Source organism: Equus asinus, chromosome 10 (assembly GCF_041296235.1).
Source record: "Equus asinus isolate D_3611 breed Donkey chromosome 10, EquAss-T2T_v2, whole genome shotgun sequence".
Taxonomy (NCBI): domain Eukaryota; kingdom Metazoa; phylum Chordata; class Mammalia; order Perissodactyla; family Equidae; genus Equus; species Equus asinus.
The window spans coordinates 48,278,078-48,293,512 of record NC_091799.1 but is presented as its reverse complement, the minus strand read 5'-3'; the positions used below and the strand labels follow the sequence as shown (position 1 = coordinate 48,293,512).

The window sequence follows — 15,435 nt, the reverse complement described above, 5'->3', positions numbered from 1 at the left end:
ACCTGCGCTGCCCGGCTCTGTGCCCCGCCCGCCGGCCCGCTACTCGCTCGTCCTCCCGGTGCCTCTCGGGCTCCGGCCTCGCCCTCCCTTCGAGACTCTCTCGGCCACTTCCGTCCCCGGAACGTCCCCCACCCGCGGGCGGCGCCCTGGCCCCGCGCTCTATGGTTGCGGGGACTGCAGGAAGCTGCTCTGGCCCCAGCTCTCGATGCTCGGGAACCCTCCGAAGAGCCGCAGTCCCTCCCCGGCAGGAAGCAAGGGTGCGGCGCAACCCGGAGAAGACGCCCCAGTTCCCTTTTACTCTCGAACCCTTCCTTTCTCTAGCTTGGGGTGAAGGCGGAGCCGGGTCCCAGAATGCCCGCCTTCAGGCTGTGAGCAGGCAGCGGGGCGTCCCCTCGATTTGCATAGCTCCCGAGACGTGGCGCGGCCCCGCGGTCACTTCCGCGTTGGGGGAACTCCATGTCCCGGAATGCCTTGGGAGCAGGGGTGTCACTTCCGTTGTGTTGGAAGCTGTGGAGCCTTGAGTCCAGGAGGCGGGTCTGCTTTGAGAGCGTCGGCTAGCAGCTCGGGGGACAATCCCCGCTGGAGAAGGACTGACGATAGGTGGATGTCTTGCATGGGGTTCGCGTTTGGGGCCAGGTGGAGGGGCGAACCCCTGTGTTTCTGCCCACTCTTTCCGTAGATGTGCAATATGGAGGTGCCGTCGGACCCTGGTAACCAGGACCTGCTGGACTTCCTGCTGGAGGAAAGCGGTGATTTGGGGGCAGCGCTCGACGAGGCCCTGGAGGCTTCGCTAGACTGGGAGCTGCCTCCTTCTGAGGTGGGTAGGGTCTCCGAGTGGGGGAGGAGCGGGGCGGGGGGCGTCCCTGAGGCAGCGGGTGGTGATAGGTCAAGGCCTGTTAATTTGAACCCTGTGCAGGTACTTAGAGATTGGGAGGGCGAGGATTTCCTGAGCTCTCTGCTGAGTTCCCCAGAGTCATTGAACGTTCTCAGCTCCTCTAACCCCTGTCCGGTCCACCATGATCACACCTACTCTGTACCACATGAGCATATCTCCATAGATCTAGGTGAGTTTGAAGTAAGGAGAGTATTGGGGCAGGAGAGGACTCATGGGCCTGGCTATTCATACTTTCCCTTTTGCAGACAACAGGAGCTATGGAAAAGAGGGGGCCCAGATGACTGCACTGCACGTGGAGGAGCCAGCGGAACAGGTACTTGACTTGATTTACAGAGGATTATTCATTCTTACATTGCATGGGAGGAGGCAGGATTCCCCATTCCTCTCTGATACTCACTTACAACTCTGCAGCCCATCTCCCAGGAACCCCAAGAGATTGCTAGGCTGATACTGACAGATGAGGAGAAGCGACTTTTGGAGAAGGAGGGGCTTACTCTGCCTGGGACGCTCCCTCTCAGTAAGGTATGGCTACTATTGGTGGAGCAAGGCTGGAAAGGTGGGTGAGCCCCAAGCAGGCCAGTTCTGCTAATTTTAAAAGGACTGAGGTGAGAAATTTAGCAAATTCCTTGCTAACAGGGAGCTAGTGCATGTAGTTAATATGCTGGATGCAAGAGCGGATCCTGGTTTTGTGGGGCTTGTACGAATTCTGGTGTTCTCTTTGAGAAAAAAGAATTCAAAATTATCAGTGCAATATTAGTATAGGGAATTGGAAAGGACTGTGCAAGTGAGGAGCCCTGACACATTTCACTGGTTTCATGGTAATCCACCTCTTGTTGAACGGTAGAATTAAGTTCTAGGGAGTTTAACAAGGCTGGACCAAGTAGTATAGCAAGAATAAATGTAAAATTCTGAGCTTTAAGTTTCAGGCAACGAATGGTAGCTTCACAAGCACAGTATTGTGACACTGTGATGAAATCAACATTCACTGACAGAAAGGTTAAGAGAATTTTTTAAAAAAAATTGGCACCTGAGCTAACATCTGTTGCCCATCTTTCTTCTTTTCTTCTTCTTCTTCTTCTTCTCCCCAAAGCCCCCCAGTACATAGTTGTATGTTCTAGTTGTAGTTACTTTCTTAAAAGTACAAGATGAGTCCATTGTGATAAGGCTGCTAAGAAAGTGAATGGGGCTTGGAGACTATAGTCAACAGAGGTCTTGCCTCTAGAAGGGCAGTTACTATCTTGCTCTCCTTTAGTCTGGCCAGAGCACATCTGAGTGTCCAGTTTTGAACCCAGATCTTTGATGACAGATATTAGGAGGATGCAGTCCATACTGAGGAGAGAAGATGATGAGTTAAAAAAGATTTTTTTTAACTCTGAGGAAATGTCAAATGCCTTAAAATAGCTCAAGATGTTTGTTCTATATGGCCCTGGAGATTAGGAACTAGGTAAATCCAAAGGATAGAAATTATAGAGGCAGATGTTGGCTCAGGATAAGGAAGCTTTGTTTGTTTGTTTTTAATTAAAATTGTTAAAAAGGGTCTGGCCTGTGGGGGCATTAACACCTGGTCCTTGGAGGCATTCAGACAGAAGCCAAGTGCCTATTGGTCAGAGAAACTGTAGAAGGGATTCCTGCACTGGGAAGATTGAACTCAGTTGCCTTCCAACTCTGGTCCAATGTTCCTCTGATGATAACTTTTCCTGCTTTTTCTCAGATGGAGGAACAAGTTCTGAAACGAGTGCGGAGGAAGATTCGAAACAGAAAGTCTGCTCAAGAGAGCCGCAGGAAGAAGAAGGTCTATGTTGGGGGTTTAGAGAACAGGTATAAAAGGGAGAGGGACTTAGGGATGGGGGGACCAAAGGTATTCGAAGTGTTAGGTTTTTGAAGGGAGGATACAGGTCACATCCCCACATCCCTGTTATTCTCCTAGGGTCTTGAAATACACAGCCCAGAATCTGGAGCTACAGAACAGAGTCCAGCTCCTGGAGGAACAGAATCTGTAAGCAACTCTCCAACATCAGTCCCTCCCATTTGACCCTGTCTCACTTTTTCCTCTGCTCCACACTTGATTTCTAACTGGGCAGCTCCCACATGCAAGGTCTAGTGCTTGGCCTTTACTGGGTCTCTGATTCCAAGCAGCTCACAGTAATGGCAAATAAATTCACGAGTAACTAACGATAAGGACCAAGGAAGAGAAAGGAGAAAGAGTAAGAAAGACCTCATGAGGCAGATGGCATTTAATAGTTGACAGGATTTGGGGGTTGGGGGGAGTATTCTAGGTATAGAACACAGCATAGTCCAGTCTGACTTGAACCCTAACACAGATGAGTTGAGTCAGAAGGAAGAGAACATAGAATGCCTGGTGAGGATTATGTGCATAGCTGATCGGGCAGTATAGGAACTATTGAAGGTATCTTGCAAAGGAATTTAAGTCAGGGCAGGGCAGAGAGGTGTTTGTTTTAATGAGGAACTTCAGGCATTTTGTCCACAGAGAGAAAGAAGTCATTTGCAAGAAGAGAGGATCCAGTGCACAGGTGGAGAGGGTGGCCTTAACAAGAAGGTTGCATTGCAGTGCAGGGTGCCAGGCCAGGGGCTGCTCACTGTTCCCTCTCTGCCTCTAGGTCCCTTTTGCATCACTTGAGGAGACTCCAGGCCATGGTGATTCAGATATCAAATAAGACCAGCAGCAGCAGCACATGTGTTCTGGTGAGGATGCCAGTGGGAGGAGTGATCCTCTTCTCAGGTGGCAGGGACAGGGGTGCAATCAAGAGTCCTTCTTCATCATCTTTTTCCTGTGCTCCAGGTCCTACTGTTCTCCTTCTGTCTCCTCCTCATACCTGCTATGTACTCTTCTGACACAAGGGAGAGCCTGCCAGCTGAGCATAGAGGTGAGAGGCTTGAGGACACCATTAAGGGCTGGTGAGGGGAGAAGCCTGGCCTGCCTCTAAATAGTCTTTGTCTCCTCAGTGTTGTCCCGCCAGCTTCGTGCCCTCCCCAGTGAGGACCCTCAGCAGCTGGAGCTGCCTGCCCTGAGGTCAGAGGCACCAAAGGACAGCTCAGACCACATGTTCCAAGCTCCTGGCAACTCTTGCTGCCTGTTTTACCAGATGCCTCAGGCTCCTGGCATGGAGCCTCCCCTGAAGTTGCCACTCCCTGACCCCTTCTCAAAGTCCCCCTGCCCAGGTCCCATCTTTCCTCTGCACGCAAATCTCACGAGAGGGGGGATGGCTTCCTACTCACAGCCCTGCACCTATCATCTTGCAGGGCCAGTACTCGGGCTAAATGTGAGGATGTGGGGAACCTCAGCGAGAGCCTGGGGCTCCCAGTCTGTGTCCAAATAAAAAAGAATGGGAGAGGGCTAGACTCAGCTCCTGTTCCGTCAGGAAGCCTAAGCGTTCAAATACACCACACTTACTGGCTTTTGGGGTCTTTTATTTGTACCCATATGTGTCTATCACCCTATGAACGGGCCTGGGGGAATCCACTGACCTCCCTGAAGATTTCATGCGATGAGGGGAAGGGGTGAGGAAAGAAATAAATAAGTGATCCTGATGCCTTGGGCAATCTCAGTCCCTCTTTACTGGTGCAGGTGGGTGGGGAGAAGGGAAGGGATGTGATTGTCCTGGTGGCTCAGGGATGCAGGAGACTTGGTGAGGGAGAAGGAGGGAAGGCCAGGCTGGAGGCTGGACTGTTAGAGCCTCCCTCTTACAGTTCAGAGAGCTCACTCTAGGCTCAGGTTTGCCATGGCTTCCTTTGGTCCACATGTAGGCCCTGTGCTTAGTCCTGTGCCCTGTTTGGCTGTTGGCCTGGAGGCTTTTTTATGCTGCTGCTGCTGCAGGGCCAGCTGCATAGCCCAGATGCTCAGTGGCCGCATGTAGGCCAGCGAGCGGAACACCTGCTGCTGGCAGTAGGCCTCAGGAGTCTGGAAGGCCAGGCCCAGGCGCTCCCACACGGTACGGTAGCAGCCTTCTGCTGTCCGGAAGCCCTCCCAAGTCAGGCCCTGTAGGGAGAGATGGCAGTCATATTACTTGACAACTTCTGAATAGCCACTTCAGCTGGAGAGAAGGAGACAATAGGGTCTCTGCCCTCAGAGCTCCCAGCTAGTGGGGGAGATAAACTTGACTCCACAGGGAGAAGCCTGAGGGCAGGAGATGGAATGCATGCCATGGAAAAGGGCAAGGCTTTCTAGATGGATCAGGTGGTGTGGGTTAGGCTGTACAGAAGTGTGATAGCTGAGGAAGTTTGCGGGGCCAAGGTATACATGGTAGAGGGATGGGGAAGGGAACGCATTACCTCCTGGATCATGGTGGCTGCCAGCCCGTAGACCACACCCACCCAGACTTCATCAGACTGGACACTGGTTCTATCAGGGACACCATGGGGCTGCATCCCATTCACAGCCCCCATGGCCCCTCCTGCAAAGGCCTGGACATTGAGCTCAAAGATAGTCTGGAGAGCACGGACTATGTGTCGGGTAGGAAATACCTAGAGGGGCAAGACAGAAACATGTCTCTTATAGTTGCTTCCCACCTCCAGGGAAAGCTCCTCTTTCTCTCTGGCTCCTCCTAGTCTCTCTCACCTCAGTGTCTCCTTCTCCGAGGCCACAGGCCCTCAGGAACCACTGGCCAGCACACTGGTCAGACATGATGCTACGAGACTGAGGCTGAGAGCTGCAATCATAGTTGTAATAGCGGCCTGGAGTAGAGAAAGGGCAAAGTAAGGCTCCTTGCATCCTGATGGCTGCCTTAAGACTCCTTAGGATCCTCCAACTCACCATTCCACAGCAGTCTCTCATATGCTTCTTGGCCCCGGCTGAGAATGGAAGAAAACCTGTCCTGGACGTCCTGTGCCCCACACAGAGCAGCCATCTGGACCATCACAGCCACAGCTGCCAGCCACAGTCCTCCACAGTAAGCACTGATCAGGGTCATGGGTTTGGGGGTCACACAGGCATTTCCAGCCATTCTCATGCAATATAATTAGCCTTGAGCCCACAATCCCTTGGTGCCCAATTCCCCACCTCAGGTCCCCTGGAAATCCCTACCCCCCAACCTGGGGCCTGTGGTGACCCATCCATCATAGGTCTGATCTGCGTAGCCTCCATTCTCAATGAGTCCATCTTGGTCCTTGTCAAACTTCATTTCAGACTCCATCACAGCCTAGAGAAGGACCAAGATACTGAAGACCTAGGTGCTAAGGAAAGACAACAATAGCCAGCTGGGCTCTCAGTCCTGCCCCTGGCACACTGGCCACTGCACACGCACCCCTTACCAGACACACAGGCCACATGTCTCTCAGGAAGCCCTGGTCACCCGTCAGGTAATAGTCCCGATAAATCTGTAGCACAAACTTCAGGTTCAGGTCCTTCCAGTCAGCAGTGTCATGGATCAAATACGCATTGACCCGGAGCCATGGCTCATCATCTGTGGGAGGGGAGGGGACCTGGTTCATTTGCATTGGTGGGTAGGGAAGAGGATGCAAAGTTGAGGGAGGAAAGCTGACCTTGAGGTGGAGGGACTTTTACCTGGGTCCCCAATATCATGGGGGATGACATTCCGCTTTTTCACAGGTGCCATCACCCCACTCATCAGGTACCGTCGCCTTGTCAGGTCCTCCCCAAGAGTGGCCAGAGCTGGGGGAGCAGACACACAAATGGAGGGCAGGCCTGGGGTGGGGCACAGAGCTGTGTGTGTCACCCCAGAGGAGAACTAATAAGCAAGATGCAGATATGTTTGGGGAGAAGGACGAAAGAGACAATGTGAGGGACCACAAAGGTTCAGGGGTATGGGGAGCTAAGAGGACAGAAGGGGCACAAAAGAAACCCTCACCCATGTCATACTGCAGGCTGAGCTCTAGTTTGGGCCAGAGCATGATGAGGGCGAAGGAAGCGTAAAAGTGGACATCATATGTGTTGTACATGCGATATTCTTGGCCTGGAGGAATAAGGGAGACACTGTTGACAGAGTCCTGCTTCCTCTTCATATTCTCCCTACCTTGTCCTTTAGAGTTCGGGGCAGGGCACTATCACCACTCCACCTGCCACTAACCCCCTCATCCCAACCAATACCCTGGGGTAGGCAAAACCCATCATCCTGCCAGTAACTGGCCTCACAGATACGGCCTACCAAACCCCAGCCCACCAGCAGCCGTACCTTCAAGGTAGCCAAATCGGCCATACTCTTGTAGGATGGGGCGGAGCTGACACATGCTCCCCGCCAGCTCCTCTGGTAGGGAGTCCTCAGGAACTTCCAGCCATACTGTGCCTCCATCGGCCAGGAAATATAGTTCATTGAACAGTGCAGATTTGTACCAGGCAGGCAAGGATCTAGGGAGTCAGGAGGAAGCAATGAGCTAATGAGAGTGGACCTCTGGGTAAAGGAAGGATTCTGGAGTTCAGCCAACTGGGGGTACCAAGTGAATCCCAGCCCAACTCTGCTGACTTTGGTGGGTGGAGAGTGAATCAGAAGTCCCAGGTGGAGTGTGAGTGCCTGGGAGAAAGGCAAGAGATGGGCCCCACTGGCACCTGTCGTCCAATATAGGGCTTTGCCAAGCCGAGATCCTCTCTTCCCAGTCTGCATACCGGCACAGTGCATAGTGACTAAGGGCGGGTGCTGCATCACCATCAGGGCCAAAGAACCTTGTGTACCTCCTGGGGTGGAAAGAAAGGGGAGGGATGAGAACACAGGCTCCAAGTCAGAGCCCCAGCACCTGGGATGCCTATCCTTTCTCCGTCCCCTCACCTGTAGTAGTCCTGGCCCTTAGCTCCAAACATGATTCTGGGCATGTCCCAAGCCAGTGAGAACTCCAGGCGGCACCGGCCTCGAGGTGACAGCTTGCCAGCAACACACACAGCCCCAGCAATGCCTACCCCTTTCTGCGTAGGAGTGCTTGGGCCTGAGAGAGGCACAAGGGCAATCAGCACAGGTGCTCCCTTGAGCCCCAGCAATCCCTAACATGGGAACAAGGCCCATTCATTACCAGTCCTTCCATCCCTCCTCCCAAGACTGGGACAAGCTCTCTTCCCACCAGCTCCCTGTCCAACCCCTCATCACCAGCGGGGGAGTCCAGCTGTCCATCCTGAAGTAGATCCTGCCACACCTGCTGCCCAGTGCTGTCAGGGTCAAAGGCTGTGATGTGGGTTACCGTGGTATCTGCCTGTTAAGGGGCCAAAGATTTTGTGAGGGAAGCTTCACAGGTATGCTGGCTTCTGACTAACTCTCCAGCTCTGTGAGACCTCCCACCTCCAAGGTCCAGAGGCTTATGGGCTGTGGTGAGAGTGGGACTTAGGAGTAGAGGAAATGAAGAGACATGGGCGCGGGGTGGGGGGGGGGGCGCGCGGGGCACGGTGCACAGGGCATCTCCTCTGTACCGTAAGTCGTGCAGCCACAGCCATCGTGTAGGGATTTGGGAGGGTTGGATGGTGCAGCAGCAGCCCCTGTGTGGTCTCCCCATCCTGCTCCAGACAGAAGGGCTCGTTCCACAAACCCCCTGGGGCATCATCTCCACCCCCCAGGCCATTCCGCATGGAGAACATGATGGAAACATCTAGGGCTTCATCTCCTTCATTCTCCACGTCCCACACAAAGACTCCAACAGGCAGGCTGCTGTCCTGAGAGCAAGAAATCAGTCTCAGATGGTCCCAGTGTAGCCCCTCCTGGCCCTACTCCGCAGGATCAGTCCTGGGCACCGAGGACCTGACTCAAATACTCCCCAGTATACGCTCTCTTATCTTCCAGTTGCATCTCCCTATATTCCCAGGCAGGCTGTCTATGAGGAGACAGAAGACCAATTGGGTGGTGGTCCTGGGAAAGCGGTGTGATATTCGGGGTTCCAACCACTTTCTCATAGGTCATGGAATTTCCAGCAGAGACAGATCCTGGGGAAGGGAGGGCAATGGAGGAAACACAGAGGGGGAGCCTCACCTGGTAGTCATGGGGCAAGATGGGTGTGATCTGGCGGCAGGTAAGGGTGACATTCTGGCCAGGAAGCTGATAGACAGTCCAAGCTCGGGGATAGAGGGCATGGTAGAATGCAAAGTACCCACACAGGCCCCAGTTCCAGCTGCGCAGGACCCTTGGGCGCTCCACGGATAGGACTTGCTGGTATACAGTCTGCCCTTCCCGACGCAAGCACACTGTGAACTAAACCAAGAAGGCAGACAGGCTGCACTGGGGTAACCCACAGGCACCTCAGACTAGTCTCCCTCCCCTCAAAGCAGCCCCTCCCCTTCCAGAGCCTGCAATGGTTACCACTGCACTACCAGCCTCACTCACCCCGAGGCCTGTTATCCAAGCCCGGTGAGTCACCACCAAGTCGTGCCTCCTTCATCTCTCTCCCTGGTTCCTCCTCCATCTCACTACTGTGGTCCTAGTGCCCTAACCCAGGCCCTCACCATCTCTCCTCTTACTCTCTGCCCCTTCTCATCTGGGTATCAGAATGATCATTCTTAGAGACACATCAAGATATGTCACTCCATGTTTATGTTTCAGTGACTCCCTGTGGCTTTCAGTGGCCCTGAGGCTAAAGTCTAAACTCTTCCACCTGGCTTCCAGGGCCCCTCTTGATCTGGCCTCTCCCCACCCATCAGACCAACAGCAGGTGCTGTTCAAGCACCTACGTTCTGTCCTGTCACTCACTCACTGATCCTGGAGCACACTACGTGTTCTCCTCCATGCCTTTGCTCATGCTCATTCTCCACCGGGTGAGATCCCTCATCCTTCAAGGCCTCAGTCAGATGCCATCTCCTCTCCTCAGGCACTGAGTCATTCGGTTGTGTGCCCCCTAGTCCTCTAGTCTGGCCTGTTAAACGTGTTTATTTACATTCTGACTCCCTGACTGCTCTATGGGTGCTTTGGGGGCAGGGACCCTCTCTAGTTCACTGAGGTCTCCCTCTCCACCTGTGACTCCACACCAGAGCTGTGCAGAGTTGGCATGTGTGGGCAGAGAATGGGCAGAGTCTGCAGCAGTGTCCCTTTTTTCTCAGTGTACTATCTGTCCCTCCCGTTTTGGCAGTAATGTGGTCTCACAGTCTCCATTTTCTCAAAGTCCTAGTCCCTTAAGAAAAATTTAAGCTTCTGGAGGGCAGGGGCTATGAGGGATTAATGTCTCTCCCCTTGGTTCAAACTGTGTGATATTTTTACTATATATATATAAAATAATTTTTTATGTTTTTGGAATAGTAGACAATGGTTAGGATCATGAGCTCTTAACCAGAGATAGAATTGGTTTTGAATCCCAACACTTTCCATTTACTAGCCATGTTACCCTTGGACATGTTACTAAACCTCTTTGGATCTTAGTTTCCTAATCTGAAAATGGGCATAATAATGGTGCTTACCTCGTAGAATTGTCTTTAAATATTAAATATTATACAAAAAGCCTAGCACAGTGCCTAACATGCTAAGCATGTAATAATTTCTTTAACTGTAGAGTCACGATTCCGGAAGGCATTCCCCTCAGGATACCTAAGGGATGAGCCAGAAAGGAAGCTGGGAGCATTGGGCAGGGCTGGTAAACCTGAACTGGGAAGGGCATTGTCATTAATTGGACTCAAGGTCTGCTAGGCATTTCCCCTTTGAAGATGAGCTGAAAACTGGAGGCATCCCTCAGACAAGAAGTAGGAACTTGGTGAACAACTCAACATGGGAGGTCAGTAGAGAAAGATGGTGAAAGGCAGACCTCAGGCCTTTGGCAATTAAAGGCCCAGATATGAAAGGAAAAGAGGGAAAAGAAGTGAAGCTTCAGAGCACCAGCAGAAGAGCTGACCTCTGGCTGAAGGCTGGCAAATCAGGGTGAGTAGTGGGTGGTCTCCGCATCTTTTCCCCATGGATTTGTAGGCTTTTGGTTTTGTTTTCCCTTCTGGGCCTACCAAATTTCTTTCAACCAGGTTAAGTGATCTGTGAATACTCTGTGCTCTCTGTGGCTTGGTACTGGCTCAGCTGGTGGACCTGGGGCAGTGAAGCAGGCAGGAAGCATTTACTGGAGAAATGGAGGCCACAGGGGTGCCAAGGCTGTTTACCCTTCAAGGAATGTGTGCTCTATGTGTGTCTCCTATAGCACACATTCCTATTGTACATCCTAACACAGGGCTGGGCACATGGAAAGCATCCTCAAAATACTTATTGGACCAAGTCATGGACATATCTAACTGCCACATCCTACACTAGCCAAAAGGCCCTTCCTGGCCTGGGGAAGTACTGTCCTGGAACTCTCTTCCACCTCCTGGCTCTTACTTGGTCAGCGATGACTGTCCGGTGCTGGTACATTCCAGGATTAAGTTGCCAACGACAGAACTGGCCTCTCCAGCCACGTGTGATAGTGCCTCCCCCGATACCACCCAAGGGACAACCTAGAGAGAGAATCAGGATGGTTAGTGGGGCATGGGGAGAGGAAACAAACCCATTTCTCATTTTCTAGACTGTAAAGATGGGTTCCTCTAAAAACTGTGCGGATATCAAGCCAACACCTTGTACACCTTAAGCTTACACAATGTTATATCAATTATATCTCAATAAAGCTGGGAAAAAAAATAACCAGCTAGGCAATGGGGCAGTGCCACTTGTGTAAGCTGGAATCCTCTTTGCCTAGCTCTGTGGTAGATGTGAGGAGGGCAGGGCTGGGGTGAGGCTCACCGTAGATCTGTCTCAGGGGTACACAATTCATGAAGTCGATGAAAGGTGTCTTCTTCTCTACCTGGGTCTTCTGGTACCACCACTGCAAGTACCTGAGGAAAGTGGTAGTGTGAGTGCAAGGGTGGCGGGTGGTGTCTCTGAGGCTGCAGTCACCTGCCTCTCTCTCAACACACAGCTGTGACTTCCCATTAAATGACCCGAGGACCCATCATCTGCACTTCCAAACCTCTCCTTCTCTTGACTTCTCTACAAGTTCAAGGTCCCTTCCTCTTCCCAGTCACCCCAGCTCGCAGTGTGGAAGTGTCTGCTTCTCCTCTCTGTTCACCTTAGGAGGAGCTTTCTGATCTTTCCTCAACTCTCTGACTCCCCTACCACTGCTTTAGGAGCTTCTGTCTGAGGTCTGAAAGGGCCAGCATGGTTTCCTGACCTACTATTCCCCCTCCAAGAGGTATGGGCTGCTAGGATAACTTTCTTCTTGTTAGAATGATTACTTTTCTTCCTGATTATGAAAGGTGAAAATCTGGAGACTACACCAGGTGGAGGGGAAAAAAATCCCACCCATAGACAACCAGTGTCTACATTTAGGGGCATTTCCTTTTAAGTCATTCATTTATTTATTTATTTTTATTTCAGCATTTAAACTGTAAGCTTTCTGATTTTGCTCTCTCATAATATCCCAGTAAAGCTTTCTAAAAATCCCAACATTTTCCTGGTCTTGTCACAACTCTGTATCCAATAGGCAAATGATTCAGTTTGGAATTCAAGGCTCTAACATCTGTCCCAGTCTATCTTCTAGTTTTACTTCCTACAAATTCCCACTCAGGGTGGGTCCTCACTGAGCAAGCCCTGCCCCACCAGACCCTCTCCCAATTCCTCTCTCCTCCCTACCCAGCCATTTTATACCCATTGTGCAAGCACGTCACTTGTAATCACGGAAGTGGGTACGTGACCCCTCTGAGCCTCAGTTCCCCCATCTACAAAATGGGGATACTTCCTGCCCTAGCTACCTCGTGGAATGGCTGAAAGAGCAAATGACATCATAGGTAAGAAAGCCATAAAGTGGAATACATTATCTGTGTGAGGCGCAATCATTACTTGTACATATACTACCTCAACTCCTAATCAGATGCTGTCTTATTATTTCAGTGCTCCTCATGTGAGTCTGACGTACTTTTAAGTTCCTTGGGAAAAGAGACTGTGACAAAGACTACCCGAATATTAGCCACAGCTTCAAGCACAGGGCAGGGCACATGGTCTGCAGTCAATACATATTTGCTGAATTTACAAACAATAGGGCATAAGAGACACGAACACTGACAGGAGCAAGGGGAAGAGGAATGTGATTAAAGAACAGGGAGGGCATATTGGTGGAGGGGGAGGGAGACAAAGGATGAGATGATGGGAAGGCAGAAGACCCTTTCTGCCAGCTTAGAGGAAACTGGACTTTGAAACTAGAGGCCAGAAAGGATTGGTGAAGGGAGGGAGGGGCAGTGGGGTTAGGGCTGCGAGGGAGAAGTGCAAGATATGAAAATAGGTGGAACAATGAAGTTATCTGGCATAGAACAAGCTCTCAATATTTATTGAATGGATGGCCTCTGGCTGGAAGGGAATACAATCAAAATTGACTTCTTATTTCACTCTGGCCAAAAGAACTTTGTCTTGCCGGAGCTCCTCATCAGAGTGCTCCCGATTCAGCTCTCCCTTCGGGTCTACCTTTCTCTCCCTAATTTTGCAGCTGACCATTCCTGACCTATACGGCCTTCTCCATAATTTCAGCCTCAACTTAAGAATCATCAGTCAGAATTCTTTCTTGTCTCACCTCTACTTTCTCCTCAAAGCAGGAACTCATCCCATTTTGAAAGCCCTGTGTCAATGATCCCCACCCTATCCTGGTGTAGGGAGCCAAGGTGCAGGGGGGCTGAGCATAGGTTCAGACCTCTATGACTCAGCTCATATCTAGGGACTGACGGGCTAGGATGCCCACCTGTTCTTGACCTCAATGTCCCCACCACATGCACCCCAGTGTCCTTCTCTCAGTACCCTAGCTCTAGATCCTATTTTGACCCAAAGGCTTTTGGGGTCTGATTTGGGCTGTGTCAGTTTCAGAAGCCGCCTGGAGGGATGACTCTTCACTGGTACAGGCCACCCACAGGAACTAGCAAAGGAGCCAGATACCCAGGCAGTGTCCAGCTCTTCTCACTGCCTAGGGCTAGAGTGAGGGAAATGGCCTCCCCACACCAGCCCCACCACACTGACCGGGGAAGGGAAGGAGCCCCTACTTTAGAGGTTGCAGGGGCTGGGTTTCCCATCCTTTATGCTTCCTTGCCGGGTCTGTGTTTACTGTATGGACTGACTCAGGATCATGCTTTCTGTCCTCACATCCACCTGTTCCTGTTAATAGGTCTTGGCTCCTCATCACTAGTCTTTGAACTGAGTGGGGATCTGGAGGGATCTAGAGGAGTTTTACATTCCAGGATAAGCTCTTGGGGTGTTTGCAAACTGTGGGGGTGGGGGCAGGGGATGGACCAGGGCAAGCTCTGGAAGACTATTACTAAGAACTCTGGGGACACCCATGGCAGTGCCTCTCTGGTCAGAGGTCTTCTTTGCTTTTGCTATCAGGGGCTTTCTACCCAGAATGGATGAACAGTACCTCTCATCGCCCTCTCCTTAGGGTTGAGAGCAGGCAGGCTCTCACCCAGTCCCTGGAGCTAAAGCTTGAAGAAAGAAACTGATGGATATTGGAACACTAAGGTGGTGTGCCTAAATGAGGTACAGAGAATATCCTAGCTACTCAGGGGAGTCCCGGGTTGAGACTCTCCCCCTCCCAAATAAAACAACATTGTGTCAGTACCATAGCAGCCAGACTATCCTTTCCTACCTTGCCACAAAGTATAGCTAATCCCAAAGGGCAGTCTTTGGAAAAGAGGGAGTGTGCGAGAGGGAGCCTAAATGAGAAAGGCTGACTTCAGGCCCAGATGTTCCTGCTCTTTCCTGATTAAAAGACAAGTTAGTGGGAGGAAGGAGGTTGCAAAGAGATGTGACCTGGTCTCACCCTCCAAAACCATGGGCTTAGAATATACTGGGGATTAGCGGCCACTTGACTGGGACAAGGCACCCACCTGCTTTCTTACCCTTTCTACCTCTGCTAGAAGTCTTGTGCTGGAACAAACTGAGGCCTAAGGTACTCTAGGCAATGGGATCTACTCACCTCATGCCCATGCCCAGATGCTTTATCAGGTTGCTTAGGGAGATGTTGTTGGCATGAAAGGGTTTCCGCTTCTCTGCAAACTCATGAGCCAGGCAGATGCGCCAGCCAAAGGGAGGCACCTGGTAGCCCTTAGCTTTACCCTCATAGGAAGCCATCAGCTGCCCAGAGTCCTCTGGATCGCAGTAGCCAGGCTCATTTTGGGGTCGACTGTCCTCAGGGCTCTCGCAGTCTGTAACCTGCATACCCTCAGTGCCTTCAGTATCTTGTGGATGCCCTTTGGCACAGCCGGTCTGCTCCGAGGCTAGGACTCCGGTTCCCATGTTCCCTGGATCCTGGGTCCCCACCACCTCGATGGTCCCGGGCCTCGAGCCTGCTGGTACAAAGTATCTCGCCAGCCAAGTCCTGATGCGGGCAACGGTTGTTGTTAGGTGCCGTCCCGGAGGGCCGGGCGCTGGGGAAGTCTAAGGCAAGCTGGCGTCTTCGTGGAGCCGGGGAGCTGTGGCTGCAGCCGCGGTGTCGGCGACAGCAGTGAGGCCGCCTCGGGCTCCCCCTCGATCGTCTCTCTGGGTCCTGGGCGGGAAGGGTAGGGCCTCGTCGTCATTGGGCCGCGGTGAGCAGCTTGCCCGGCCAAAGGGCGACTGGGCCCGCGGAGAGGGGAGGAGCCCGGGGCCCGGCCGCCCGCCCCGCCCCCGGCCCCGCCCTGC

The 15,435-nt window shown here is 52.1% G+C and overlaps 3 protein-coding genes across 5 annotated transcripts in view; 1 reads left to right on the top strand and 2 right to left on the bottom strand.

Moving 5' to 3' along the window:
- Positions 1–251, bottom strand: part of TLN1 (talin 1) — a 32,124-nt gene extending 31,873 nt beyond the window's left edge. For both annotated transcript variants that reach the window (XM_014866047.3, XM_014866049.3), the window contains exon 1: positions 3–251. The gene's annotated coding sequence lies outside the window, so the exon portion shown is untranslated. The remainder of the gene's footprint in view (positions 1–2) is intronic.
- On the top strand, positions 162–4,306 carry CREB3 (cAMP responsive element binding protein 3). Its single transcript, XM_014866059.3, is given in 11 exon segments — positions 162–368; positions 680–817; positions 917–1,064; positions 1,141–1,208; positions 1,307–1,417; positions 2,607–2,713; positions 2,823–2,891; positions 3,514–3,598; positions 3,696–3,780; positions 3,860–4,109; positions 4,111–4,306. Coding segments are annotated over 11 exon segments (1,332 nt in total). The 3' UTR covers positions 4,175–4,306.
- Position 4,307: 1 nt separating this feature from the next.
- GBA2 (glucosylceramidase beta 2) lies at positions 4,308–15,431 on the bottom strand. Of its 2 annotated transcripts, XM_014866051.3 has the most exons (17): positions 14,732–15,431; positions 11,524–11,615; positions 11,125–11,240; positions 8,815–9,033; positions 8,262–8,501; positions 7,945–8,047; positions 7,633–7,786; positions 7,416–7,541; positions 7,045–7,217; positions 6,721–6,825; positions 6,417–6,524; positions 6,164–6,315; positions 5,945–6,051; positions 5,667–5,809; positions 5,472–5,587; positions 5,186–5,377; positions 4,308–4,892 (listed from the first exon to the last, which is right to left on the bottom strand). In XM_014866051.3, the coding sequence occupies exons 1-17, from the start codon at positions 15,049–15,051 to the stop codon at positions 4,614–4,616; spliced, it is 2,745 nt and encodes a 914-aa protein (XP_014721537.1). In that variant the 5' UTR covers positions 15,052–15,431; the 3' UTR covers positions 4,308–4,613. The 2 variants fall into 2 exon arrangements, with proteins under 2 accessions (XP_014721537.1, XP_044635181.1); XM_044779246.2 differs by lacking the exon at positions 8,262–8,501 and having other exon boundaries at positions 14,732–15,293.
- Positions 15,432–15,435: the final 4 nt, after the last annotated feature.

Excerpts from the sequence above, each read along its gene's own strand:
- GBA2 (XM_014866051.3), bottom strand. The coding sequence starts at position 15,051 with ATGGGAACCGGAGTCCTAGCCTCGGAGCAGACCGGCTGTGCCAAAGGG. Across the intron at positions 8,502-8,814 it reads TCTTGCCCCATGACTACCAG|GACAGCAGCCTGCCTGTTGG; the intron begins GTGAGGCTCCCC and ends TCTTGCTCTCAG. Across the intron at positions 5,810-5,944 it reads TGGGTCACCACAGGCCCCAG|TGCTTACTGTGGAGGACTGT; the intron begins GTTGGGGGGTAG and ends GACCCTGATCAG.